Consider the following 25,064-nt stretch of genomic DNA (forward strand, 5'->3'; position numbering starts at 1 on the left):
CAGTCAGGGCCAGCAGTCACTCCTACAGGGACAGGGAGTCTGGTCCCACATCGACCTGGACTGATCCTTCCCTTTGCATCCCAATAATCCCAGCTCTCCCCAGCACAGGGAAAGCTGCCACTGCCCTGGGGCTCCAGATGTTCTGAGGGGCTGGCCAGATGCTTCCTACAACACATCTTTCTTCTGTCTGTCCTTCCCTTTAATCGATGCTCTAAACACATTACTTCAACTTATTTTGAATTTTGTGAAAACTACTCACTAGATAATCTTGAGGACCTTTTCCCCTTAGAGCAACAACAGTTACATCAGACAAGGGATTTAAAAGCTGCTTGGAGAAGAAGAAAAAAGAGGAAGCCTGATCGTGCAATTGCATTCCTAAAAAAGGGAAAGGAGCAGGCAGGGGATAAATAAGACAACAAGATAAACCCACACACACACATTCCCCAGCTGCGGCCAGGGGAAGTGGCAGAGAGCAGGCACTCACAGTTACACAAGAACTGTTACACAAGGTACACAAATTTTATTACTGCAAACTGAAAGTTTACTACTCTCACATGAATGCATAATTCCTTCCTCAGCACCTCAGAAGATGAGACGATCTGCAAATAGCCTCACAATAAGAGCACAGAGTTAAGGGGAGCTGCCACCTCTGCATTACCTGTGAAACCTCGTCAGGAACAGTCTCATGACTTCCTGTAGGAAAATAGGCAACACCACAAATTCAACTCGGTTCTGAGTCAAATGAGTCGGAAAATACAACATGCAGTGTCAATCCCATTATTTTAACCTCAAGTAAGTGCTTCCTCTGTGGAATCAGGCTTTTCGTATGTTTCAGACGTATTTAAGAATCCTTTTATTGCTTAGAAGCACACCTGTCTGTATCCAGAACTGCAGTTTTGGCATCTTTTCTCACAGAAAGATGCGGAGGTGCTCATTAACATCATGCCATGGAAACTGTGCAGTCCCTTCCTGCCTCCTACACTGAGCTCATGGAAGCCACACCTCGCCAGCAGACTCCTCTGAATTCACTCCGGGCGGACTCACTTTGAACACAGGAGACATGATCTCACCGTGGGATGCACGTGGCTTTCAATCGCCTTCAGAACACAAAACTTTCGCTTCTCTTCTTTATGTTTCTGCCACTGACAATTTGTTCCACCTTTGTCTGTTCTGCGCCCTCTGTGATCCCTCTTTCACTGCAGTTCACGACCTTTTGTGTATAGGATGAACAAAGGGCACAGGCTAAAAATGTCATCACAGTTGGGCCTCTGCTCTTCTACTGACTTCACTGCTTTGCTATTAAAAATAGGCTCAAGCTCAAAGTCAGACCAAAGAAGAATTTCTGGGTCATCAGAGTCTAGGAATCTCCAGAAGATGGTGCAGAAGCAATGTGGAAGAGGACACAAGTGCTTCTTTTCATCCAAGTTCAAATCATGAATCTGTTGTGGTGCCTGCATACCACCTACATGGTACTTAGCACTCATTTGCTTTGTATGAAAGAGCAAGAGGGAAAAAAACCATCAGGCTGGCCCACTCTTGGCAGGGGTGGGAGGGTAGAAAGGAGACAGAAAAACACCATCAGCTGTGGCAGTGAGCTGTGTGTATTTACATTTCACAGGCTGAACTATTTAGTGGTTTATTTACACACAATGTTCTTGGAGCCGCTAAAATGCCAGTTGTGTTTTATCTCGATTTTGTGGCAATGCGCATAAGCCACAGAATCATAGGAAGAGTCTGCAAACGAGAGACGAACCTCCTACATCTGGAAAAGCACATGAGCCACTGTGAGAAAGGAGAGAGATTTTGGGAGCACAGGCACAACAAGGCTGAAATGCATTACTTATGACAAGACACCAAAATACAACACAGGGACTCGAAAGCAACGACCCAGTCACGATGCAACAGCTCGTGCTGCAGGGATTGCACGTGCCAGGGTAACCCTCAGAGCCAAGCCGACCTCCGGCACGGCACAGCAGCCTCGGGTCCCTCCGGCTGCCCCTCCATGTTAGAGTGAGGAGGGAATTGCAGTCAGCTCCATTTTATGCACATTTGATGGCAAGACGCCAACACAACTGTTGACTGAGCCAAATCTGGGCCCCCTTGAACTAAGCCATCACCTAAAGCAGGGTGGAAAAGCACATGCCTCTCGCCTTCCCAGCAGCCAAGTTCCTGAAAAGCACCCCAGTTACAAGAAAGATTTTTCTTTCTTTTCTCGGACTGCAACTGATGTTTTAACTCTTTATGTACACTCATTAGTTTGAAACGAAACAGCTAACACGGAGCTGCATTGTACAGCAATGGGATGGAGAGGCTTCCTTCCAGCGAGCCAAATGATTTACTGGCTGGCCCAAATGGCAGCTGAGGCCAGCGCCCGATCTGGAGGGCAGCTATCGTCACACTCTGCAGCCTGCTCCCATCCTTGGCCAAGGTGCCAGTGGCTGCCTTCCAACTGGAACTGTATTCCGACAAAAGGGAATGCAGGACAAGCTTGGGAAAGCTTTCTGATCCCTTCGGTTCACTTCTTCCCTCCAAACCGGTGTTTGGTGGGAGCTGCCACACGCTTGGGAATTGCGTGGAGAGCATCACCACTCTGGGAATTCACCTTCCTGAGCAGGTACTGCTCCTGAGCCGTGCCTCTGCCTCACAGCAGAGAAATCCCTCTGCTGACTTCTGCTTTAATTATATTTTAAAAACTCAGCTCCTAGTCTGTGTTCCATTATATTAATAGCAATAATTAAAAATACTTCAAACAACAAGTCCTCTAAACCTGCAGTTCCATCCAGGCTTTCTGGCATTGCACACTCCCTTTCCTGACTGACAGACATCCTCAGGGAACCAGATTGATGGTTACTCTGCTCCATCCCTGCTGCAGGGCTGTGCTGCGTTCTCTCAGCACATGTAAGCTGCAAGGTAATATTTGTGTTGGCAACTTCCTTACATACTTTACAGAACCAGACCTCCATTTGACCCTCAGTGCAGCTCCCACACACAACTCGGTCCACTCCTTTGAACTGTCTCCTCTTGCTCTAACACATGCTCCATACCATACCTCTGTTTCCAGCCTGTTTAAAAACTACACAGCTTGAACAGAGCTTTTGTGCTTCAACAGTGCACCTTAGCCATAAAAGCCAAGCCTGCAGAATGCTCTTACGCAAGAACACCAAACTAAATTATTATAAAATCTGCATGTACAGGTCTTGGTTGTCCTTCTCCCAAGATTGCTCCAATGGAAGCAATCATTTTTATGAAAAAATGAGAACTGAGTAAAGTTCTGTGTAAAAAGACATCAATGTCCAGGTTTTATGGTCAGAATCCAATAGCTGTACTGTGCTTTAGGGGGCTAGTGGGGGTGTTGGGGGTTTTTGTTTAATATCAGCTCCATTGCAGCTCTTTAGACAGCAACACCACCTCAGAACAGACTTTCACACCAGAGATCTTCTTTCCTTACCCAAAGCACACCAAGCAGAATAAAAGATAAGCCAACAAAGTAACGCGTCCAGATAACCCAATGAATTCCCATTATCCATCTGTGCCGCAGCACATCATCAACAACTCCATTTAACGCCAACAGAGCTAAACCAGAATGAAAGTGATGCAAGAAGAGGGGAGATGTGAGTGGCACACGGCAGCGAGGCAGCTGCAGTGCGAGCAGGGGACTGTGCAGAGCATCATGTGACAGGAGCAGCAGCCTCGGGAGAGCTGCAGCCCCCGGCTCCCACCTCCCCAAACCTGTGCCCTCCCTGCAAGGCCACCGACACCACCATCTGATCCCAATGCAGAACTGACTCGGGTTAGAAGCTTCTCGACGTTTTGGATCGTTACACTCCATTTTTATTACTTCCCTCCACAAAATAAAACAGGCACACAGGAATGATTAACAATGAGCTTCATGTTCCTCCTGCTGGAATGCACTTTCAGCATCTTTATCACTTGTAGATCGACTTTCTCAAAAGAGCACAGAACGCAGGATCATTCTTACACGTAGAGCAAAGCCCAACTAGACATCGCCGTGATAAAATATTCCCTTGTTTGTAAGGGACACGGATTGCCAACTGAATTTTGATAGTGTAACTGTAGCTATGTTTCAAGACTAAACAATGATCACATTCTCCTTTGCAGCACAACAAAATATTCCCTCTCTCCATATAGTTTCTGTGAATGCTTTTTCTATTTCCTGCAGTAAAGGACCTGGCCATCACATTCGTGACTGTCTGTATTGCTCTGGCAGCCCAGGATGACTGGAGAATAATGCTCTCTGCTCCTGGTGAAGTGACTCACTTTCTTTCATTTAATATAAATCGTGGTCCAATTTATCCAAACATCTTGAATGAGACTGTATTAAACTGATCTGAAATTGAAGCCTCTTCTTTCTACACACACGATCCCCAGCAGGGCACCAGGCTCCCGAAGTGCCTCCTCCACCACGCCAGGGACAGCACAACCACCACACCACGGGGTCAGGCGGGGTGAGGAGACCCCAGGCAGGAACTGCACCTGCAGATCCCACAGCAAGACCCACACCAGGATGATTTTCTACAATTTTCTAAGACTGCTACCACCACAGCAGTCCGGCTGCCCGCAGGAGCGGAGGGAAGCACACACATTCTGGGAGACTCACTCACATTTTAGTCTTCATTTGGTCCCACAGCGCTGCTTTACATTAGCTTGCAAAAGATGCCATGAATAATCGGTTGCATTTGGAGAGCTCGTGCAAAATCCAGATTTTATATTTTTATATATTAAGGGGTCCATTTTGCAGGTTGGAGGACTAGAAGTGCTTGGCCCAGACAGAGCTAAATGTAGAAGCTTGGAGTCTGGTTATTAAATGACAGACGTGCAACTCAGACATTGATAAAAACAGGTCCTATTCTGTGGTGGGAGATTAGATCTAGAGCTGAAAACCTGCAGCCTTGATCCTGAATGCTTTAACAGGTTATGGACATTTTTATAAGGCAAGAAATTTGAGGGGATGACACAACATAACAACCATCCAGCTTCTATCCCCAAGGGCATCTCATGTCACCTATTGTCCAAGACACCTCTCTGTACAAAACCAAATAAAAATTGGTGACAAGGGAACTGCTGCGATGGAAGTTTAAAATCAGAACAAACCCATGACGACTCCATCAAACCGGCAGCTTGGCTATCCAGCGCTGCACGGACTGCCCCCGTAAAATCCTGCAACAGTCCATCCCAACGGGCTCGTCTGCCGGTGCCGAACGCCGCTACCTGTCAGCGGCGTGCCCGGCACCGACAGCCTCGCCCGCCGCGGGCGGGGAGGGAGCGCGAGGAACGGAGAAGTTAAAAAGGAGGGGGTCGCTCGGTATTCCAGCTACGCTGCCAACGCGGGCCTAAGCGTTAGACGTGTCACATCGCGTTCCTCCTCTCCGTTAGCAGCAAAGACAGCGGCGAGCACGGCCCCGTGCCGCCGCCGGGCCTCGGCAGCTCCCGCCCCCGCCGCCCCTCACCGCGGCACCGGGCACGGACCCGCCGCGCCGCCGGGGGATGCTCCGCGCAGCCCCCGCCCGCACCTGCCGCCTCACCTGGGCTCCCACGCGCGGCGGGGCTCTTCCGCCGGGCCCGGAGCTCTGCGGGGGCGAGACCGCGGTGAGGGGCGCGCCGCCGCCGGGCCTGCCCCGAGGCGCCCGCAGCCCCCGCCCGCCCCCGCCGCCGCCCCGCCCGCGTCCGCCCGCGCCGCCGCTCCGCCCCCCCCGCACCTGGAGGCCGGGCCGGAGCGGGGCAGGCGCTGCCGGACGGTCCCGCTCACCGTCCGTACCCGCCGCTCCCCACCACGGTCCCGCTCCGGGCGCGGCCGCAGCGCCGCCGAGGTTCGGGGAGCGCGGCTGCCGCCTCGCGCCGGTCCGCGCCGGCCAGCCCCGCCCCCCCGCGCTCCTATTGGCCGCGCGCCCAGGCTAACGGCGAGAAGGCGTTCTGATTGGCTGCGCCGGCCGTCAATCGAGAGGCCCCGCCCTGCCGCGCACTGCCGGTGAGGCGCGGCGGCTGCTTGGATACGGCGGCGGCGGCGCCGCGGGGAGCGAGACCGGCCCGCCCGTCCGTCCGTCCGTCCGTCCCGCGCGGCCGCCGGCGCGCACGGCCCTGCCCCTGCCCCGCGGTGCCGCGGCGGCCGCTCCCGCCCCGTCCGCCATCACGTCCCCATCACTGTCGGTGTAAGAGTGCCGCACCTCGGCCAGCGTGAGAACACCGGCTGCGGTCTGGCCGAGGGAGGGCGGGGGCGGCAGCACGGAGCGGCTCCCGCGGGGCTGCGGCCCCAGAGCCCGGGGCCGGCCGTGCCTCCCGCCCTGCCTGTCAGCGCCCCGGCCGGCCCACCGCGCGTCCCGCGGGGGGCGCAGGGCGCGCAGGCTCCTCCCCCCGCCCGGCGCGCGTTGGAACGGTCCTGCCGCGGCACCGCCCCCGTCCCTGCGCCGCTTCCGCCTTTCCGCCCCGCGCCGCCCGCCATGGTGAGAGAGCCGGGCCGCGCGTCGGGAATCCGCCGGCATCCCGCGGGAACGGCGCCGGGATCCGCCGGCATCCCGCGGGAACGGTGCCGGGATCCACCGGGATCCCGCGGGATCCCGCGGGAACGGCACCGGGATCCGCCGGCATCCCGCGGGAACGGCACCGGGATCCGCCGGCATCCCGCGGGAGCGGCACCGGGATCCACTGGGATCCGCCGGGATCCCGCGGGAGCGGCGCCGGGATCCACTGGGATCTGCCGGCATCCCGCGGGAATGGCCACCCGGGGATCCACCGGCAGCCGGGACCGGGAATCCCGGCAGTCCGCCCACATCCCCCGGGCCCTGGGCCCGCACACGGGCGCCGCGGGGGCTGAGGGCGGGCGGGGTGCGGGCCCGGCGGGCGGGCGGGGGGACTGACGGCCTGTCCGCCGCCCGCAGGCCAAGATCAAGGCCCGAGACCTGCGCGGGAAGAAGAAGGAGGAGCTGCTGAAGCAGCTGGAGGATCTGAAGGTGGAGCTGTCGCAGCTGCGCGTGGCCAAAGTGACCGGCGGGGCCGCCTCCAAGCTGTCCAAGATGTGAGTGGGGCCGGGGGCAGCTGGGCCGGGGCCGCCGAGCCCCCGGCTGCGCCGTGCCTGAGAGCTGCTCTCGCGGGCTGGGCTGGCTGTGTGCTCTGGGGGAAAAAAAAAAAAAAAAAAAAAGAGAAAGCGGCGTGGAAGAGGAGCGCATCTCCGAGGCCGGGCTGTGTCTGCTCAGAGGCGCTGAGCCGGGCTGCAGTGTGGCACGGTGTGAGGGGTCCGGAGCACACGCGGGCTCGATCCATGCAGCTGCTCCTGCAGGCTGTCCTCAGATCCCTCTCTCTTTCCCCCCTGCAGCCGTGTGGTGCGCAAATCCATTGCCAGAGTCTTGACTGTCATCAACCAGACCCAGAAGGAGAACTTGAGGAAGTTCTACAAGGTAAGGACAGACGTTTTCCCCAAGTGGCCTTCACACTCTTGCCGTTCACAATTACAAAGTTTGTGGGAAGGATTGCTACTTAAAAGCTTTAAAACTTGAATAACTGTAATTTATGTTCAGTTTAAAGTTCTCTGGTCATGGTTGCTTTTTAAATATTCGTGCAAGAATTCTGCGAGCTTGGTGTGAGTCTGCTTTAGCAGGAGAGTCCTCTGGCAGCATCCCTTCTGTGGGCTGGGCTGAACTAGCTGAGAGATTGGAGTTTGCAGAAATGCAGACACTATTTTATTTTAGATCTAATAATCTCACAGGTGACCAAGAAATTCTTTAATTTGATACGGTTCTGTAATTTTAAGACTATCACTTCCTGGAGTTTGAATTAGATCATATTGGCTGGGGGAAAAAAGATCTTTCCAGGAGGTGCTGGATAACTGGGGCTTGTAAGATTAGACCTTACTTAAACCTGAGTCAGAGCTGCTGCAGAAGTTACAATCCGCTCGTGCTTCCCAGCGGAGAGGAGTCTCCTGAAGGCCCAGGCTGTGATGATAGTCCCAAGGAAAAGAGGCCGGGCAGCGGTGCTGGTGCCGTGGCAGGAGCTCGGCTCCGAGCCGCGTCTGAACTCGGCTGCTGTGTTGTCTTTGCAAACAGGGCAAGAAGTACAAGCCCCTGGACCTGCGGCCCAAGAAGACTCGGGCCATGCGGCGCAGGCTCAACAAGCACGAGGAGAACCTGAAGACCAAGAAGCAGCAGCGAAAGGAACGTTTGTACCCGGCCCGGAAATTCGCCATCAAGGCATAGCCCCGAGCGAGCTGCAGCTCCGGGCTGGGGTCTGGGCTCATTAAATGGAGTTTGGTTTGGAAGTGTCTCTGCTGGTTTCTTTGGGGGTGGTGGGTAGAGAGGCCATAAAGGAGTCATCAGCCTAATGGAGGGAAATGGGAGGATTCACAGAAAGTGTTTAAACTGCAGCTGCTAATGACCGTACAGACCTGGCAGTTTTATTTTCCTCTGAGGAACAGGCACGGATGGGTACAGATCTGTGAGGCTGGTTCATCCAAACATGTATTTAACCAGAGATTGGTACAAAATGGAAGTTTTTCACAACTGTTGGTAATCAGTCAATACTTAACCACTATTTATCACAGTTTAAAATTTTATCTCGTGCCGGTGTTTAAGGGTTAATAGAAATAAATTAATTAGCTGAGGGATTTTATGGGACATCATGGAAACTTGTGAGCACCTGGTTCAGATCCGTGGGCAGCTCGTAGCTAAGGAGAGCCCCTGGGGGGGGATAGTGTCAGACCAGGTGTTCTCTGTGCGTGTGGGTGCTGCTGACAGCACGTGAGCTCAGGGTATGGAAAAGGTCTGAGCTCCCAGGGCATCCATGGCCTCACAATGCCACACTTTATACCTGCAAAGCACAGCACGGGTTAAATGGTTTGTCTTTGTCCCCCGTGGAGTACTTTGGGACTCAGAGATGGAATTGCAAAAAAGCCTTTTTTGGTGCTGATTGTGAGGAAGAGTTCCACAGTGCTGCTGGAGCGTGAGAGCTGCAGCACTCATGGTTTGTGTTAGTGCAGCCAATGCATTCGAACATAAAAAATTCCCTATCCATTAGGGAGTTCCTAGATTGGATCCAGATTCTGTTTAGGAAAAATATCTTAATTCTGCTCCCTCAATTAAGGACTTTTTTAAGCCTCAAGCTAGTTTTACCCAGAGAGGCCTAATCACGTGTGGTGCAGGGAGTTTCCCCTACATGGTGGCATTGCGAGGGGTGGCTGCGCTGTGATGTCACCTGGGCTGTGCCTGCCTTTCTTTGGGCCGGGGTGGATGGGACGTGTCTGGCAGCGAGAGGAGCCGGGCTGGCACAGCGCTGGGCCAGGGGAGCTGCGTGTGGGAACCGGCTCCTTGGCTCGGCTCTGCTCCCAGGCAGGCAGGCAGGGTCACAGAGGGCCGTGTCTCCATGTCCCCCTGTCCTGCTGGGGCCTGCTCCAGGGGGAGCATGAGCTGCTTGCCTCCCCAGGAGCAGGAGCACCCCTGAGGATCCCAGATCCACACGCTCCTGTCCCAGGAGCCTGATGGCAGAGGGAGACAGGAGAGGGGCAGATCCCCTGTGCTGGGAGCGGGGCAGGCTGGGGCAGGTGGCTGCTGCCAGATCGTGCCTGGCTGCATTTGGGTGTCTCTTTGGAGAGCTGTGTGCCCTGTGCTGCTCCAGCAGCGCGGCTGAGGGGAGCCTGGCGGCTCTGCCAGCGTTCCTGACAACACAGCAAAGCAAACAGGGCCTGAACTCTGCACTGCAGAGACTGCTGACAGTGTCAGGGTGTGCTGCAGGTGTCACCTCCCGCGCCAGCCATGGGAGCAGTTGCACTGCCAAGACAGGATCTGCTGTCTCAAGGATCCAAGAGATCACTGACATGCCAATCAGTAACAAGAGGGTGGGAAACACAAAAACGGGGGAAAACCCCAACTGAGCAGGCACTGAGCATCCAGGAGCCATCCCCATGCTGAAGTGGGAGGCAGTCCTGGAGAACAGCTCAGACTTCAGTTTGTGCACAGCCCACAGCAGCCATTTGAGGAGGTGAACATGTCTCTGGCACTGCACTAAATCCTGGGGCTGAATTACTCCATCCACCCATAGCTGTGTGACAAAACCAACCAGTCTGGCCCTTCCATCAGAGCTGCCCTGTCCTGTCACAGGAGACATCCTGCAGACAAGTAGCCCTTTAAGTGACCAGGAACAACAGACTGATTGAGAGGACAGAGGTGAAGTGATGAGCTTCCTTCAGGGCACAGGTGGAGACCACACTTGCTCCTGCTGTGAGAACAAGGCAGAGCCTGTCCTGGCTGGGGTCTCTGGTGGTCTGTGCTGGTTCCCTCTTTACCAGCCAGCCCCAGAGGGTGCCCATGCTGCCCCAGCTCCCTGGCAGAAGCCACTGCTGTCAGGGCTGAATGAACACTCTCCCGCCTTGCTGGTCCCCAGAGCGAGGGAGGCCAGTGGCAGGAACCCCCAGCTAAGGGCCACACACTCCCCAGAGCATCCCTGGGTTTAGCAGCGGTGTTTGCGGAGTGTCAGAGCCTTGGAAACTCAAACTGTTTATTTACTCCTTGTAACTGAAGATGTCCCTCAGCACTGGGGAGGTTTCCTGGGAAAAGACGTTCTTCAACAAATAAATAATTTCCCGGGCGGGGATGAGGACGGAGGAGCAGCTGCTGGCTGGCTGCAGGGCACGGCCCAGGGCTGGTGCTGCAGCAGAGGGAGCCCTGGCCCTGTGCCCTGGAACGCATCCAACAGGACCAGATGTTTCTGCCCAGCACAGCGGGACCGGCCCGGAGCGGATGGTGTCAGTGGGAGCTGGCAGCATCCACCCCTGGACCCAATTCTGCATCTAGGGCAGGGCCTGGGGGCTGGGGGAGGAGGGGCTGCAGAGGGGCAGAGGCAGATGTGAGCCGTATAATCACAGAGTCTTTTGGGTTGGAAATGACCCTCAAGACTGAGTCCAGCTGTAAACCAAATATTGCAGAGGAAAGCCCAGGACCCACCTCCCTTGGCTGGTGTTTGCTGCGATGGACACAATCTCCAGGTCTCCTAATGCTCCTGTCACCTTCCTCCTTCAGGCTGGACCTTGGCTGCTGCCCTGAGCGCTACCACAGGGCTGTCCCTGGTTTCTGCACACAGTGGGACGTGTGGGCAGCGGGACGTGGAGGGACATGCCAAGTGCTTTGTGGGCCAGGGAGCCTGGGAGCGACCACCTGGGCACGCCGCAGTTCCCTCGGCTGTGCCGTGCCCAGCACAGGCGTGCTGGAAGAGCTGGCCCTGCGTGGCTGCGTGCGAGCAGCGTGTCTGGTGCATCTGGTGACCACAAGCCCCAGGCTGTGAGGCCTGGCAGGAAAGCGCCGCGTCCCGCTGGCCTCACAGATGGCCTAGGTCTGCCCAGGGCAGCCGCCCGCGCCCGGCCCTGAATGCCCGTTTTGTTGGCCAGTCTGGGGGAGGACTTGCCCCACGCTGCCCCGGTCCTGCTGCCCCATGAATACGGGCAGTGTCTGGACGCAGGCGCAGCGCCGCAGGGCTCGGCTCCCGCCGTCCTGGGGGCTCCCGGGCAAAGGTGGCCCTGGGGCTCCCAGGGCTGGGGGCTGCTGCCTGCTGGGGCTCCTGGCTCCCAGCCAGCCTGGCTGTGCATCCATAGGGAGATGTACCCCTGCATCAGGCCGAGCAGAGCCCGGCCATGAGAGCCCCCTGCTCCCTGCCGTGCCGTGCCGCGCCGTGCCGTGCTGTGCCCTGGGTGCTGCCAGGGAAGGGGTGTTTGCAGGTGCACCCAGCTGGCCCCAGGGGCTGCCATGGTGAGGCCAGGGTGCTGTGGAGCTGGTGGCGTAAGCCTGGGAAAGATTTCTGTTTCCACTGGTGAGTGAGTCAGCGGCGGCACCGCCAAGGCCCGTGGCTCCCCTCCCTTCCCTCCGGCCACCGCCACCGCCCACCACCCGCTGCCCAGCCCTTTCCCACAGCTGCTCGGGGTCGTCAGCCTTGGCACCTGTGTCCCCATATCACACCACGTCCCTGCACCTCCCTGCAGCTCCTGGAGACCGACCAGAGGCCCTGGTGGCACCAACGTTCTCCCACCAAACATGTCCCAGCACGGGCAGCGAATGGGTGGGGGCACAGCATGAGGGCTGTGGCACTGGCACTGAGCCTTCTGCTCCCCAGGGATCACCTGGGGGCTACTGGCATGGCTGGGCACCATGTCCCAAGCAGAGCCCTCTGCCAAGCCCCTGGTCCTGGAGCCTGGCAGTGCCCAGACAGCTGAGCTGCAGGGGATCCAGGTGGAGGCAGGTCCTGGGGTGGAACAAGGACTGAGGTTTTGGTGCACCCTCAGTGGGTGCCAACAGACTGCAACCATGGGCAGGCTCTGGCCAGGATGTCACCTGCCCACTGTGCATCCTGCCCACCCAAAGACTGGCCACCCCTGGCTCACCTCAGCCCTGAGACAGCTCAGCACTGCGCCGGCACCGTGGGGAGAGCAGGACGCCAGCCTGGGCAGCGGGGCCAGGAAGGAGGCAAAACCACCACAAACAAACCAGCCCGGCCAGTAACTGAGAAGGGGGCGGGGGGGATCAGGGCTCACTGCCTGGCTGCACCGAGGACAGGAGGAGATTTTGGGAGCAAGGGCTGTGGCAGGAGAGCCACCTACCCAGATGGCCTCAGCTGCCCTTCCCCAGGCACCACATCGCTGTCACGGGGGCTCTGAGCACCACAGCCCCCCAACATCCCTGTCTCAAGCTTCATTTGCTGCTTGCTGCTGAACTGAGAGATTTTAATCTTTTAATCACGTTATGAGCCGAGGTGGTGCCGGCCACGCACAGGAGGAATGTCTGGAAGTCAGCAGCGCCTGTCGCAGCGGGAGCCCATCCTGCCCCCACCCACATATCCCCACTGTGTCCTGCTCGGGGACCCCTGTCCTCCCCAGCCTGGCTTGTCCTGTGACTGAACTGGGACCAGGGGCAGAACACGGGACCAGAGACCAACCAGCCATCGGGGACCCGTGCCAGAACAAGGATCAGCTCACAAAGGGCTGCTGGGACTGAAACTCCCCACCACAGTGCAAAGGACCCAACGCAACGTAATCCTCTGACCATGTGGGTTTCGTCCCTCCCTTCCCATGTTTTCTGACCGAGGGGTGTCCGTAGCCCAGCCCAGCCCAGCGCGGAGCCACAGCAGCCCCTGCGGAAGAACAACAAAGCCCTGGAATTAGAGATGTGCTGGGAGTTTACTTTACCACAAAAAAATGTCAGAAATCCGTATTGTTTGTACAGGGATTTGCTGGGGATCGCTAGATAAAAGCCTGGCAGGGACGCAGTCGGGGGGAAAAGTCGGCCGGCTCCTTTCTGGTGGCGAGGACCCACGGCCAAGCGAGGAGGCAGCGCATGGCCAGCGCCGGGGCTCGGGGCAGGGCAGGGACAGGGCAGGGGCAGGGACAAGGGCAGGGACAGGGACAGGGACAGGGACAGGTGGTGCCGTGAGCCAGAGGAGGACCTGGGAGCAGCGTGGGGCCAGGAGAGGGGGAGCCGGGCTTGCCCCGCGCCTGGCACCAGCTTCAGGTCGTCGCAGCGGGAAACCTTTCCGCATCCAGGGACACGGTCGGTGCCAGCCCCGCGGCACGGGGTGCCCGCGGCCGGCAGCCGGTGCGTGCGGGGCCCGGCGGGGCCCAGCGGACGCTGCCCCGCGCACACGGACGCGAACGGGAGGGCGCCGGGCGCGGGGGCTGCTCCCAGCCGGGCCCCCCGGCAGCTCCGCGCCTGCCAAGCCCGGAGCAGGTCAGGGCAGCTGCTCGCCGTGCCCACGCTCAGCTGCTCCGCGCTCCCGGCACCCGCCTCGGCTCCCGGCGGCCCTCGGGATCAGCTCAGGCTGGACAATGCCAAAGCTGTTCGCCCGGTCCCGCAGGGGCTGCTGTCCCGGGTCTGTCCCGGGACCCTCCTGCCTCTGCTCTGCCGTGGCACCGTGCTGGTGCTGCTGGGGGAACGCGGGGTGCCCGCTCTGGGCAGATGTGCCTGCAAGGTGTGCAACAGCTGCGACAGCAACCCCTGGCACTCCTGGCCATGGAAGTGGGGTCAGTGGACAAGGATGGCGAGGGACAGGGACAGCGAGGGATGGGGATGGAGAGCACCCACCCTGCCCACTCCTCCCTGCCCAGTTCCAGGACAAATGACAACACACGCGGCCCGCTCTCACATCTGTTATGTTTTAGTACTGTTCATGTCTAAAATGACCAAAACCAAGCCAAGCGCTCGCAGCCCCTCGCTCTGCCTCACATGGAGAGCGAGCGGCCCGAGGGCTGCCCTGTCCCGTGCTGGGCACGGGCTGAGGGCAGGTGTGAGGGCAGGGCTGAGGGCAGGTGTGAGGGCAGGACATCCCAGGCAGGCTCCTCCACGCCTGCTGCCGAAGGGGACTTGCACGGCTCCAGTGAATGCATTTAAATAACAAACTCATGATCAGCAAAAGCAAAGGCATCTTAACCACACTTCCTAAAATAGCGACTGGCACCTGTTCCTGGCGCCTGGCAGTGAGGGGGCCCGCCCGCCCCACGGGGCTGGGCGCAGGCAGGGCACGGGGCTGTCCCGGCACTGGCACGGCTGGCAGTGATGGCACACGCGGTCCCGGCGGGCGTGCGGGGAGCGTGGCTGGGCTGGGGGCAGTGCAGGAGGTGCTCAGTGCGCTGCTGCAGGGCGGGCGGTGGCAGAGGGATGCGGGGCTGGGCTCCTCTCTGTGTCCCCGGGAAGGTGATGCTGGCCGAGTTGCCACGGCCCCGGGGGCCACGTTGTCACAGGGGTGTCTGCTGGGGGCTGCTCTCATGTGCTCTCCCTGCCCTGCAGCACAGTGGGCACAGTGCAGGTGATGGCCATAGTAGATGGGGAAGGTTTTGGGGCTCTTGCCACAGCCCTGGCTGGAGTTGGGGTGCCAGGGCCAGGCTGCGTCAGGGTGCCCCAGCCAGGCACGGCGCAGGGTGGGCACAGGAGTGCAGTGGGACCCGCCCGGGCACTCAGACCACGAAGCGGAGCCCGTACGTCATCTGATGGCCGTTGTCCCAGGCGTAGAGCACCTTCTCCTTGGGGTTGTAGTCGACCTGCGTGGTGAAGGAGTAGTGGTTGAGGAAGGGCAGTCGGAGCTCTGCCTCCGTGTCTGTGTGTGTGTCGAAGGCGTAGGAGATCTGCCCTTCCTTCTGGCTGTAGGTGTCCACAGCATAGAGGATGCCACAGATGATGAAGCAGTTCCCGTACGTGTTGCGCTTCAGCCCCGTCTTCCAGGTGGTTTCCTTGCGCACCGAGAGGTCCACGGGGTCCAGTCGGCTGAGGACGATCACCTCCTGCTGGGAGTAGTCATAGTCCACCGAGGGGTAGATGACCCAAAGCCCGCTCTCATCCACAGCGAAGTCGATGTCCGAGTGGCCCCTCCACTTCCAGGGCGTCGTGTCCTCGTACACCACGTCGTGGAGCTGCGCCCAGCCTGCCACGTACCGCTCCTTCAGGTCATACTTGATGATGTTCTTGGTGAAGGCACGGTTGTAGTAGAAGGCCCCTTTGTACACCACGTGCCCGGTGCCAATCCAGTTGTAGGGCAGCTTATAGAGGTTGCTCCAGCGGCCTGCGAGCGGGTGGGAGAGGTGTTGAGACCCTCCGCAGCACAGGGGTCCCATGCACGATGGCCAGAGCATGCTGGCAGCAGCAGGGGACTTGTGTCACCCTTGCTGCCCTCTGGACGGTCCCCTCAGCTGCCCAGCACCCCAGGGCCCAGCACAGCTGGTGTCACACAGCACTGCACACCCACCTAGGAGGAGCCAGGACCCCTGTGCCCACTCGGCCGCTTGCCCCTCACCCTGCTTGAAGCTGTCGAGGCTCCTGAACTCCACCAGGCTGTTCCCATAGTAGTAGTTGGTGACGTAGATGCGGTCATCCTTGGCTGCCGGGTCCTTCATCCAGGCCCCCTCATTGCGCCCGTAGCTGTGCTGCTCTGTGGGGGGCTCCACGGACTCGACAGTGCCTTCGCACTCCACCTCCTTCACTGGGTGCCGAGAGGGAGGAAGAGGAAGGCTTATCCCTGCCCCAGGCAGCTGACTGCTGCTGCTCCTTCCCCGTGGCAGATTCCTGCTGCCTTAGCCTGGCCACGGCCAGCGGGGACACGGGGCTGGGTGCCCTCTGCCAGCCGCTCACCCACCTCTGTTCGGTGTTTCGGGGTCCCCGGTGCTGTCAGAGCCCTGCCCGGGGCTGGGGGGGCTGCGGGTGGTGCTGCGGGGGGCCGGGGCGGTGCTGGGCGCAGCCGTGGTGCTGGGCACGGTGGTCTCTGTCTGTGCAACAGCTTGGGCTGGGGTGCCCTCAGCTGAGGGGGGCAGGGGGCCCCTGTCCTCCTGCTGCTCTGACGCAGCTGCCCCTCTCACAGGGCCCTCTGTGGGGGGATGAGCTGGGGGTTACTGTGTTTGCAGGGCAGGCCCTGGCCCCCCGCCTCGGTGAGAGGTGCCCTCCCAGCCCACCACCCCTGCCCTGCCTCCGGACTCACCGCGGCTGCCGGCCGGACCCTCCGCCGCTCCCGCCTGCCCGACCTTGTAGTACGTGATGCCTCGGACCACAGTCTGCTGCTGCGCCAGGGGCTTGGGCTTGGCCGTGGGCTGTGACCCCGCCCTGGCCTTGGTGTTCTCCTTTTTGGGCTTTTCGGGCTTCAGCGGCTTCTCCTTGGGTGCTCGGGGGCCTGCCCTGTCCCCCAGTGCCTTGCGGGTGCTGGGGTACCGTCCTGCCTCCTTCTCTCGGCCACCTGTCGTGTCCTGGGGGGCACAGCCTGGTCGGACCCCCTTCCCTCCCGTGCCCTACTCTTCCCTGCCACCACCGTGCCAGGCAGTGGGCACAGGCAGCGGCCCAGGGGTTACCCCAAAGATCCCCCACAAGCTCAGGGGAGCTTGGCCCTGCCTGTCCCTGGCAGCGCCCGCTGTGCCTGCATGGGACCGGGCCCCGGGGGTACCTGTGCCTTGGGGTACCTGTGCCTTGCTCTCGGGGATGGCAGCCGCATCCTTCTGCAGCAGCTGGTAGCCCAGGTTGGAGATCTCCTTCTTGATGCTGATCATGATGTCAGAGTAGTTCTCGTAGCGTTTCATCTGGTCGGTGAGGTGCTGGACGCTCTCCTTCATGAAGTCATTCTCCCTGCTCAGGTTGGTCTTGATGGTCTGCAGGAGAGGGGAGGAGAGGCTGGAGCCCCCTTCAGGGAGCTCACAGACAGTCCTGAGCTGTGCACTGGGGAGCACTGCGGGGACGGGGCTGCTGGAGCTCGCTCACCTCCTCCAGCGTGTTCATCTGCGCCACCACCTTGTTGATGTAGGAGTGCACCTTCATCAGGTCCATGCTGTACAGCGTTCCCTCCAGCAGGTCCACCATGGCCTGCAGCTGCAGAGGGGACGCAGGGATGGGGCCTGGGGTAAGGCACAGGGCACAGGGCACAGGGCACAGGGCACAGGGCAGGGGCACGGCGGCGCAGATTGGGGAGGGGGTCTGGCCCCCACTCCCACCACACCACAGATACCTTGAAGACCTCAGGGGCCTGTTTCTTCAGCTTCTCCATCTTCCACTCATTCTCACAGGGGTTGAGTGAGGAGGGGGGCGCGGTGCAGGAGCACTTGCAGTCAGCCCCCGAGCTCACCGTCTCCACGGTGTAGAAATCCTCCACGCGCGCGCTGCCGTTCCTGACGCGGCTGCAGGCGTCCTTGCTGAGCGGCCGCAGGATGCACTTGCAGCGGCAGTCGGAGCCCTCTGAGGTCATCCGGACCTGGTCCACGTCACCCAGAGCCTGCGGGACACGTGATGAGCCCGGTGCCCCACCCGGGTGTCCCGCAGGGCCTCGCCAACCCCAGAAGACCATCACAGCCAACTCCCCCAGTGCTGCTTGCCCAGGGATCTCCCACTGCCCCTGGGGCTCATGGCTGTGCCCCAAAGAGTGTGAGGCATTGCTCCAGAGCACCCTGTCCCACCGCTCTGCAGCCGGGCTGACAGAGACAAAGCCCAGGGAGCTGCTCATCCCTGCGGTGTTTTGTGGCCCAGGTATTTCAGTCTCGTTTCTGTGGCTGCTTCCCAGCCTCCAGCAAGACCTCAGTGAGCAGGGATGGTGGCAAGAGGGCCCAGCAGCGCCTCTGTGCCCCCACGGCACGGCTCCAAGCCCACACAGGGTTCCTTGTTTGTGGTGACATGCAGCCACCTCGGGGTGAGCTCGGCCCCTCAGTCTGCCGCGATGGCCCGAGGCACAGGCTCAAGGACTCCCTTGTTCCCACACATGGCCCTGATTCACGCTACAGAGCCCAGGGTGCTTTTCGGCCGCTTTAGCTCATTTCTCCCGTTGTGCTCAGGAACAGGGGAGCTGAGTCCCTCCCACCCCCTGCCACCAGCTGTGCACCTGCGGGGGACCCCTGGGCTGGCAGGAGCATGGCCAGGCCGCTCTGGGTGTCCCACGGGCGGGGATGCGCCTGCTCCAAGCGCCGGGGGAGCAGGGAGAGGCAGCGCGGTGACCCCGGAGGGAGAGGGCTCTGCCCACAGGGACTCTGACTCATCCTGGGAAACAGAACGGTGGCAGAGCTGGGAAACAAGTTGAGCTCTGGCTCCCGGTCCTCCCCGGACCACAGCGGAGCGCAGAGCGGCGTGGGAAAGGGCAGAGGCCCACGGGGCCCATGTCCTGCCACAAGGCAGCACCCACGGCCGCGCAGGGATCCTCCTTCCTGCGCCGCGGGGCTGCTGCGCTGGTGGCACCGGGGCAGTGGCGCTCCCTGAGCTGGGCACGGACCCCCAGCTCCCCACAGCCCGCACGGGCCAGAGGCTTCCTCCCCTTTCTGAAGGGCTGCAAAACTTGACACATTTTGCATTTCAAAAAACCCTCTTTCGTTCAAAGGGAAACCAGGTCCTGCTGGCTGAAGGGAAACACCAGGGAGCCAAAGGGCTGTAAATTGAGCAGAATCTAATCAAGCTCTCAGCAGGGAGCGGGGCAGGGACCCCCTCCCCAAACACCACCTCGCCGGGCTCGCACGTCCCCGGGGCCCCTGACCTCCCCCAAGGCCACGCCGGCACTTGTGCAAACAGGCAGGACGATTCCCAGCCCGGCCGTGAGCTGCCGGCCCCGCTGCGCACAGCCGGCAGCGCCGGAGCTGCGCTGTCCCGGCCGCGGGCAGCGCCCACCCGTGTGCACGGCGCTGCCGGTGAGCACGCATCCCCGCGGGAATCCCATGAGGGATCCTCCCCACTGGAGGCCCACTTCAGTTCCGAGCTGGGGTCCCCCAGCACCCAGAGCACCAGCCACCGGTGAAGGTGCCACTGCGGCAGCACAGCCCGACCCCGGCACATGCTGTGACCCCGCCTGCTCCCAGCACCTTCTGGAGGTCAGGGCTGCAGCTGCCTGTGCTGGAAGCTCGATCCTGAGGGAGCAGGTGGCCCTGGGCTGTGCATCCCCTCCCTCGGCCCCGGCACGCTGTGCTGGGAGGCATGACCCGCTGAGGCTGGGCTGAGCAGGCGGGTGCCCGGAGCAGCGAACCCACCGGAGCAGCTGTGACACTGCCCATCGTGGAGGTGTCCGCCGCACAGAACCTCTCCCACGGCATGAAGAGCCAGCCCCTTCCCAGAGACCCGCCCGGCTCCGGCCGCGTCCGTCCCGCGTGGGCAAACGCGCTGCGGGTGTCTCTGCACCGTGCCCGGGCCGCCGCCCACCTTCACGTGGGGCCGTAACACTAAACCTCGCTGTGCCCTCTGCCAGCTTCCCTAAACAGGAACTGCTCGTTCTATTTATACAGAAAAGCCCATAAGCAAGGAAGTATTAAAAAACAGGCTCCCACGCGGGGAGACGCTGTGAGGGTCGCCCACCGCGGTCCCTCGGCTGGGTGGGTGCCTCTGTCAGCCCGTGCCCGGCTCTGCAGGGGACAGCCCACACCAGGGCACGCACAGACCCCGTCCCCAGCAGCGCACAGGTGACTGGGGATGTGAGTGCAGAAGGCAGCCCGTGCTGCTCTGCTTTCTCCAGCTGGGAATCTGGGAGCTCCCCGAGAAACCTGCGTCGGGGGCTGATGGAGCCCTGCAGGGGCTCTGGTGATTCTTTCCCTGGATCCCCCACTCGCTGCAGACCCCAGCCCAGGGTGCTGGCAGGTGGCTGCTGCCTCTCCTCCCGAGCGGGTCCCAGCTCCCCAGGGGCTGCAGGCCTATGGCTGGTGTGGGAGAGCGTCCCTGCACTTTGCTGAGGGTTTCCTCACTGCAAGTTTTATGAGCTGGATAATTTTCCCGGTTTCCGGGACCTCTTGCAAGAGTATCCATGTGAGCACAGAGTTTGTGACATTATTTGGAGAAAGCGGGACCTTTGACAATGACCCTTGGCCAGCTTTTAAGTTGTCCCTTGGCTGCTGCCAGAGGACTCGTCTCGGAGGAAAACACGCTGTGTCGATAAGCTGCCACACCGCACGCCTCTGGCACAGCTGCTGGAAGGCATGTCCCCGTCACGGTCGGGAAACCATGTCACCCTCCTCTTCCTCCTCCTCCCAGGCTTGGCACAAAGTGTCAAACACGTCCTGCAGCCGAGGCAGAACGGTGCTGGTGGCAGGGCTGGGCCGTGGCTGACGGCAGCCAGGCCCCGGGCGCTGGCGCTGCTTGGGCGTCCCGTGCTGGTCACAGGGACACAGCCATGCCAAGCGCTTGTGTGGCACACGCATGCCCACCGCTGGGATCTCATCCAACGGCAAGAATGGAGAAAACACCTCTGAGCACAGCAGGCAGCACCTGCGGGGAGGGAGACGGCACCGCGTGGATCGCTGAGTCCTGCCAGCATCACCCCTGGCACCCCGCCGGGAACCCAAGCAACAGGGCATTCCAGGCTTCGGATATCTGTTCCAAGCTAAGTGCTGCCCGACAACAGCTGTGTTAGCGTCGTTTTCCACCAAATGTCTTGGAAAACCCTGTCTTTTTAACATTTGGTGATCCTAGCAGTAGCTGCTCCCACCACCATTCCTCTGGGCTGGGTGCCGGTGTCCCTGCTCCGGCCCCGCTCCGGCCACTGACCCCGTGGGAGACGTCTTCCAGCTGGAACCGAGGGCTCCTGGATGCACGGGGGAGGCTGGCTCCCCCCGCAGCCCGGTCTCACTCCTGCTCCCCATCCCCGCGGGGATGGGCTTGTCTGGGCTGCTCTCTCTGGCACGGAGTCGCTCATTGCAGCGCCCATCACCGCAGCGCCGGGGCTTGGGCACCTTCCAACGGCTCGAACGCGCCCACAGCCCGGGTCATTCCCAGCGCCGAACCCCCGCCGCGATGGGAGCGCCGGAGCCCGAACCCCGGCCCTTCCCGGGACCCCCGCCCGCTGCCCGTGTCGGGCCGCGCCCCCGCCGCTCCGCCGGGGCGCAGAGAGCAGCGATCGCCGGGGAAACCGGGCCGGTCCCGCAGCGCCGGGGCCGCCCCTGCCCGCTCCCGACCACCGCCGCGATCGCTCGGGGCCGCGATCGCGATCCCGCTCCCGAGCCCAGTCGGTGCCGGTTGCCGGTCCGGCCCGTCCTTACCGTGGCGGCGCCGCGCACCGCGGCCAGCGCCGGCAGCAGGAGCGCGGGGAGCAGCAGCGCCCGCATGGCGAGAGCGGCGGTGACCGCCCGCACCGAGCGCCCGCTCCGCCCGGCCCGTCCCGTCCCGGCGGCGGGGAGGAGCCGCCCGTCCCGTCCGCCCGTCCGTCCCGTCCCGCCCCGCCCCGTCCCGGCGGCGGCACCGGCCCCAGCAGCGGCGCCGCGGCGCGGGGGCGGCGCGTTCCCCCCGGGTGGAGCCGGCCGTGCCCGCCTCGGGGCTCCCGCTGCCCCGGGGGCTGCCCGGTGCCCCGCGCCGGCGCCGCCCGTCCCTCCCCGGGCTGGCCGCTCCCCTCCTCTGAGGAGGCGGCGTCCCCGGCGAGCCCGCCCGGACCCTCGCCGGGGCTGTGCGCTTTCCCCGGGCTATGCCCCGTGCCCGCTTTCGCCCCGCTCGCAGCGCCGCGTCGCCCGGCGCCCGCGTTCCCCCCTCCCGGTGCGCGGTGCCGCGGGCAGCGCTCGGGGCTCGGCCCGCCGGCTGCCCCCTGGCGCCCCGCCGCTCCCGGCGCACCGGCCGGGGGGGAGCCGGGGCGGGCCGGGCCGCGGAGCCCGCGGGGCGGGGCGGGCCGGGGGCGCGGCCGTCGGGGCCGGGCCGCGGCTCCCCGCGGGCGGCGCTCGGACTACGGCTCCCGTGGTGCCCCGGGGGGGCGGAGCGCGGCCGGCCCGGCCGAGCGCGGCGCGGCCCTGGCTGTCAGCAGCGCCCGAGCGGCCATGGGGCAGCGCGGCCGCCGGGGCCGCTGAGACCGCCGAGCCCCGGCCCGGCCCGGCCCGGCCCCGGCGCGGCCCCGGCGCCGCCATGGAGCTGGAGCCGCCCGCGGAGCTGCCGGAGCCCCGCGCCGCCAGCAAGGGGCCGCCCCGCAGCGGTGAGTGCAGCGCGAGGGGTCCGGGCGGGCCGGGGGCGCGGGGCCGGCGCTGCCGGGGGGCTCCGCCCCGCCCGATGCGGCCCCGCAACTTTCCGCGGCCGCGGGGCACAACAAAGGGCCGCTGCCCGCCCGGCCCCGCTGCCCCGGGCCGGGCGCCGGGACCCGCTCGGGGCTCGGGGGGCAGGCGGGGGTCGCCGCCCGCAGCGGGTCCCCTCGGACGGGGCGGCGTGTCCTGCGAGTGGAGCCCGTCTCGCAGAAATCGCCTTTCCCCCGTGCGGCCGCGGCGTTGCGGGGTGCGCGGGGCCGCTGCCGGGCCGGTCCGAGCGCTCCGGGCGCGTGTCCCGGGGCTGCCCCGCGGGTCCCGGTACCGCCCGCCGTGTCCCGGCCGTGCCCCGCGGCTGCTCCCGCTGCCCCGCGGGTGTCTTGGCTCAGCCCCTGTGAGCCGGTCCCTGCCCGGGGTTTATGGGCACCATTTGGGACCCTTTTACACTTCCCGTATGCAGATGCCGCATCTGCACTTGAATGTCCCTGCCAATTTTTATGGTTTACAATTGCATTTTACCATCTTAAGGTACTCGGCTTCTCTACAAAGGGTTTGCTCAGACAAAAGAGGCTTTTTATCAGGCAGCATCCTCGGTTTTCGAGATACAGGCGGTACCAAAAGATAGGCAGTGTGGGAACTGCAGAAATGGGCATTTCTGTACCTGCCCTGATGTGTAATGTTCGGTTGTCCCTGGAAGCTCTTTATTCCTCCTCACTTGATTAGATGTCCAATTGGATGAAAGACACTTAATACTCTTAAATACTTTAATAGCACTCTAATAGCACTCTTAATGCTTTAATATAGCCTTAATACTTTTTGAACTTTCTGATTTAATTTGTGAAGTGTCTGTTGCTTTAGTGTCCCTAAGAGTACAGCAGAATTAATGCTTTGTCCGCATTTGCTGTTTTTCCCACAGATGCGGGATTTTGAGGGAAATCTCTTTTGATTAATCAGATTAGCTTTAAGAGTTTCTTGTGTAGCTGTTTCTTGTGACAGACGTACCTGTGGCTGTGGTTAGTCTTTTGAATGGGTGATGTAACAACCTTTTACTACTTTGCCTTCAAAAATGTGAAATACTGGTGCGGTGTTGAGACATTGCTTGACCTTCAGTCTTTCTAAAGCCTCTGGGGGAGGAGCAGGAAAGATTGGGTTGTTAATTCATGGTTTTATAAAATACCTGCAAATGATAATGGCAAATGAGGACTCTGAATATTTCGTTTTCTTAAGAAAGATTCACGGTACTTTCGATACCTTGAGGAAGAACAGCATTTTAACAAAACCAGTGAAAATTGTATGAGGACAGAGGTATAAAAGTCAGACTGTATTCTTGGTGTTAAAATGTTAATGTTAAAATCATTAATGAACTTAAGCTGTGCACGTGGCTTCTGTGCTAACCCGGAGTAAACTGCTGCAAGTTTATTGGCGCCTTCAGTGAGAGAAGCCTCAGGACAACTTTGAAATGCAGAGGTGTAGTTTTATTTCAGCAGTTACAGGCAATTGCAGCCTCATTATTTGAGGGGACACTTGACGTTCTTAGAACATAAGAGGATGGTTTTCCCTTGCCAATTTGGGTACTTCCTCTTCCATGTAAGAAACATATTTTGTCATTGAGCAAATCAATAGCAACTCCTAAAACCATTTTTTTTAAAGCAATTTCATTAAGGCATTAATTTTTCCTGCAGTAGTAGCAATTATTTCTCAACAGGGTCCCATTTAAGATCAGTCTTGCTGTAGCTTCAGTTGGCATCTTTTTCCTCTGTGAGATACGATGCTTTTATGTAGTTTTAATTATTTTTTGTCTTAGCTAAAACAGGGACACAACAGATTAGCTTGAATTAAAGTAGCTTTGGACGCTTTGTTGTGTACTGTGGTCTTGGATTTATCAGAAAACTAAGAAGAAAACTTGAATTTTGTGTTCCCGTAAAACGATCAGAGCTTCAGATGGGCAGATTGCTGATCTGGATAAACTTCATACCAGAGAAAAGAGGAAAGTTGTCAGAGCACAAAGAATGTAAGGTTTTCAAAGAAAAATCCCTTTGCCTGCATCCCTTCCCTTTTCCACAGCATTCCCAAACTTTACTGGCGCACACTGACATTTTTAGTGGTTCTTTATGCTTGGTTGCTTTGCATCTGATGAGATAAGCCTTTGCTTAACAAAGACTATTTCATTGATATAGTTGGGTCTTAGTTTACTTGCTATAAACATTTCTTTGAAGATTTAGGAAGAAAAACAAATGGAGTTGTCGAATGGCAACGCTGCTGAAGTCAAATGTCTCTGAATAAACAAGAAGCTACAGTGTTATTTCAGCTCAGTGTTGGCCTGTTGAATGTGGATGTTTCTTGCTTTTGTAAATAATAATAGTTCAGAATCCTATGCATTATTTTCTCAGTTCTGTGATGGGAAATGAAAGACTTGTAATTTAGGAACAACTTAACTCCTTTCTTTGACTTGATGGTAAAGATGGAAAAATACCTCTTGGTATAAAGTTGGAATTTGGTATTGATGGCTTCTGTAGATCATTAATCAGGAAAATGGGTTTATGCATGCCTTTTTGTGCTGAGCCCAGGACTAGTGCTGTATGTTGAGCAGCTGCAGTGTGTGATGTGACACTGCAACCACAGGATTTTTTTCCCTGCTTTGCTATAAAACAATATAAAGATATTG

The 25,064-nt window shown here is 59.8% G+C and overlaps 4 protein-coding genes across 9 annotated transcripts in view; 2 read left to right on the plus strand and 2 right to left on the minus strand.

The window, feature by feature from the left end:
• The window catches only part of SCAI (suppressor of cancer cell invasion), a 38,072-nt gene extending 32,077 nt beyond the window's left edge, over positions 1 to 5,995 (minus strand). The window contains exons 1-2 of one of the 4 annotated variants that reach the window (XM_053996248.1): positions 5,718 to 5,756; positions 5,544 to 5,588 (exon numbers count right to left, since the gene is read on the minus strand). The gene's annotated coding sequence lies outside the window, so the exon portion shown is untranslated. The other 3 variants (XM_053996251.1, XM_053996249.1, XM_053996250.1) reach the window with 3 other exon arrangements.
• On the plus strand, positions 1,703 to 8,266 carry RPL35 (ribosomal protein L35). The gene is made up of 6 exons (XM_053996780.1): positions 1,703 to 1,784; positions 5,188 to 5,607; positions 5,992 to 6,458; positions 6,894 to 7,030; positions 7,328 to 7,409; positions 8,055 to 8,266. Exons 1-6 carry the CDS (start codon positions 1,703 to 1,705, stop codon positions 8,202 to 8,204), a joined length of 1,338 nt encoding a protein of 445 aa, XP_053852755.1. The 3' UTR covers positions 8,205 to 8,266.
• Positions 8,267 to 14,120: 5,854 nt separating this feature from the next.
• On the minus strand, positions 14,121 to 21,562 carry OLFML2A (olfactomedin like 2A). Of its 2 annotated transcripts, XM_053996687.1 has the most exons (8): positions 21,443 to 21,562; positions 17,455 to 17,718; positions 17,211 to 17,318; positions 16,916 to 17,101; positions 16,444 to 16,705; positions 16,105 to 16,332; positions 15,766 to 15,951; positions 14,121 to 15,534 (listed from the first exon to the last, which is right to left on the minus strand). In XM_053996687.1, the coding sequence occupies exons 1-8, from the start codon at positions 21,506 to 21,508 to the stop codon at positions 14,933 to 14,935; spliced, it is 1,902 nt and encodes a 633-aa protein (XP_053852662.1). In that variant the 5' UTR covers positions 21,509 to 21,562; the 3' UTR covers positions 14,121 to 14,932. The 2 variants fall into 2 exon arrangements, with proteins under 2 accessions (XP_053852662.1, XP_053852661.1); XM_053996686.1 differs by lacking the exon at positions 21,443 to 21,562 and having other exon boundaries at positions 17,455 to 21,161.
• Positions 21,563 to 22,272: 710 nt separating this feature from the next.
• NR6A1 (nuclear receptor subfamily 6 group A member 1) overlaps positions 22,273 to 25,064 on the plus strand; it is a 75,109-nt gene continuing 72,317 nt past the window's right edge. For both annotated transcript variants that reach the window (XM_053996358.1, XM_053996359.1), the window contains exon 1: positions 22,273 to 22,356. In XM_053996358.1, coding sequence (XP_053852333.1) covers positions 22,290 to 22,356 — 67 coding nt within the window. In that variant the 5' untranslated portion in view covers positions 22,273 to 22,289. The remainder of the gene's footprint in view (positions 22,357 to 25,064) is intronic.

This window comes from Vidua macroura, chromosome 21 (genome assembly GCF_024509145.1).
Source record: "Vidua macroura isolate BioBank_ID:100142 chromosome 21, ASM2450914v1, whole genome shotgun sequence".
NCBI classification, from domain to species: domain Eukaryota; kingdom Metazoa; phylum Chordata; class Aves; order Passeriformes; family Viduidae; genus Vidua; species Vidua macroura.

Coding starts and splice junctions, on each gene's coding strand:
- OLFML2A (XM_053996686.1), bottom strand. CDS start 17,946: ATGAGCAGCTCCCTGGGCTTTGTCTCTGTCAGCCCGGCTGCAGAGCGG. Junction 16,333..16,443: donor GGGTCCGGCCGGCAGCCGCG/GTGAGTCCGGAG, acceptor ATCCCCCCACAG/AGGGCCCTGTGAGAGGGGCA. Junction 15,535..15,765: donor CCTCGACAGCTTCAAGCAGG/GTGAGGGGCAAG, acceptor ACCCGCTCGCAG/GCCGCTGGAGCAACCTCTAT.
- RPL35 (XM_053996780.1), top strand. CDS start 1,703: ATGCGCATAAGCCACAGAATCATAGGAAGAGTCTGCAAACGAGAGACG. Junction 6,459..6,893: donor GCCCCGCGCCGCCCGCCATG/GTGAGAGAGCCG, acceptor CGCCGCCCGCAG/GCCAAGATCAAGGCCCGAGA. Junction 7,410..8,054: donor ACTTGAGGAAGTTCTACAAG/GTAAGGACAGAC, acceptor CTTTGCAAACAG/GGCAAGAAGTACAAGCCCCT.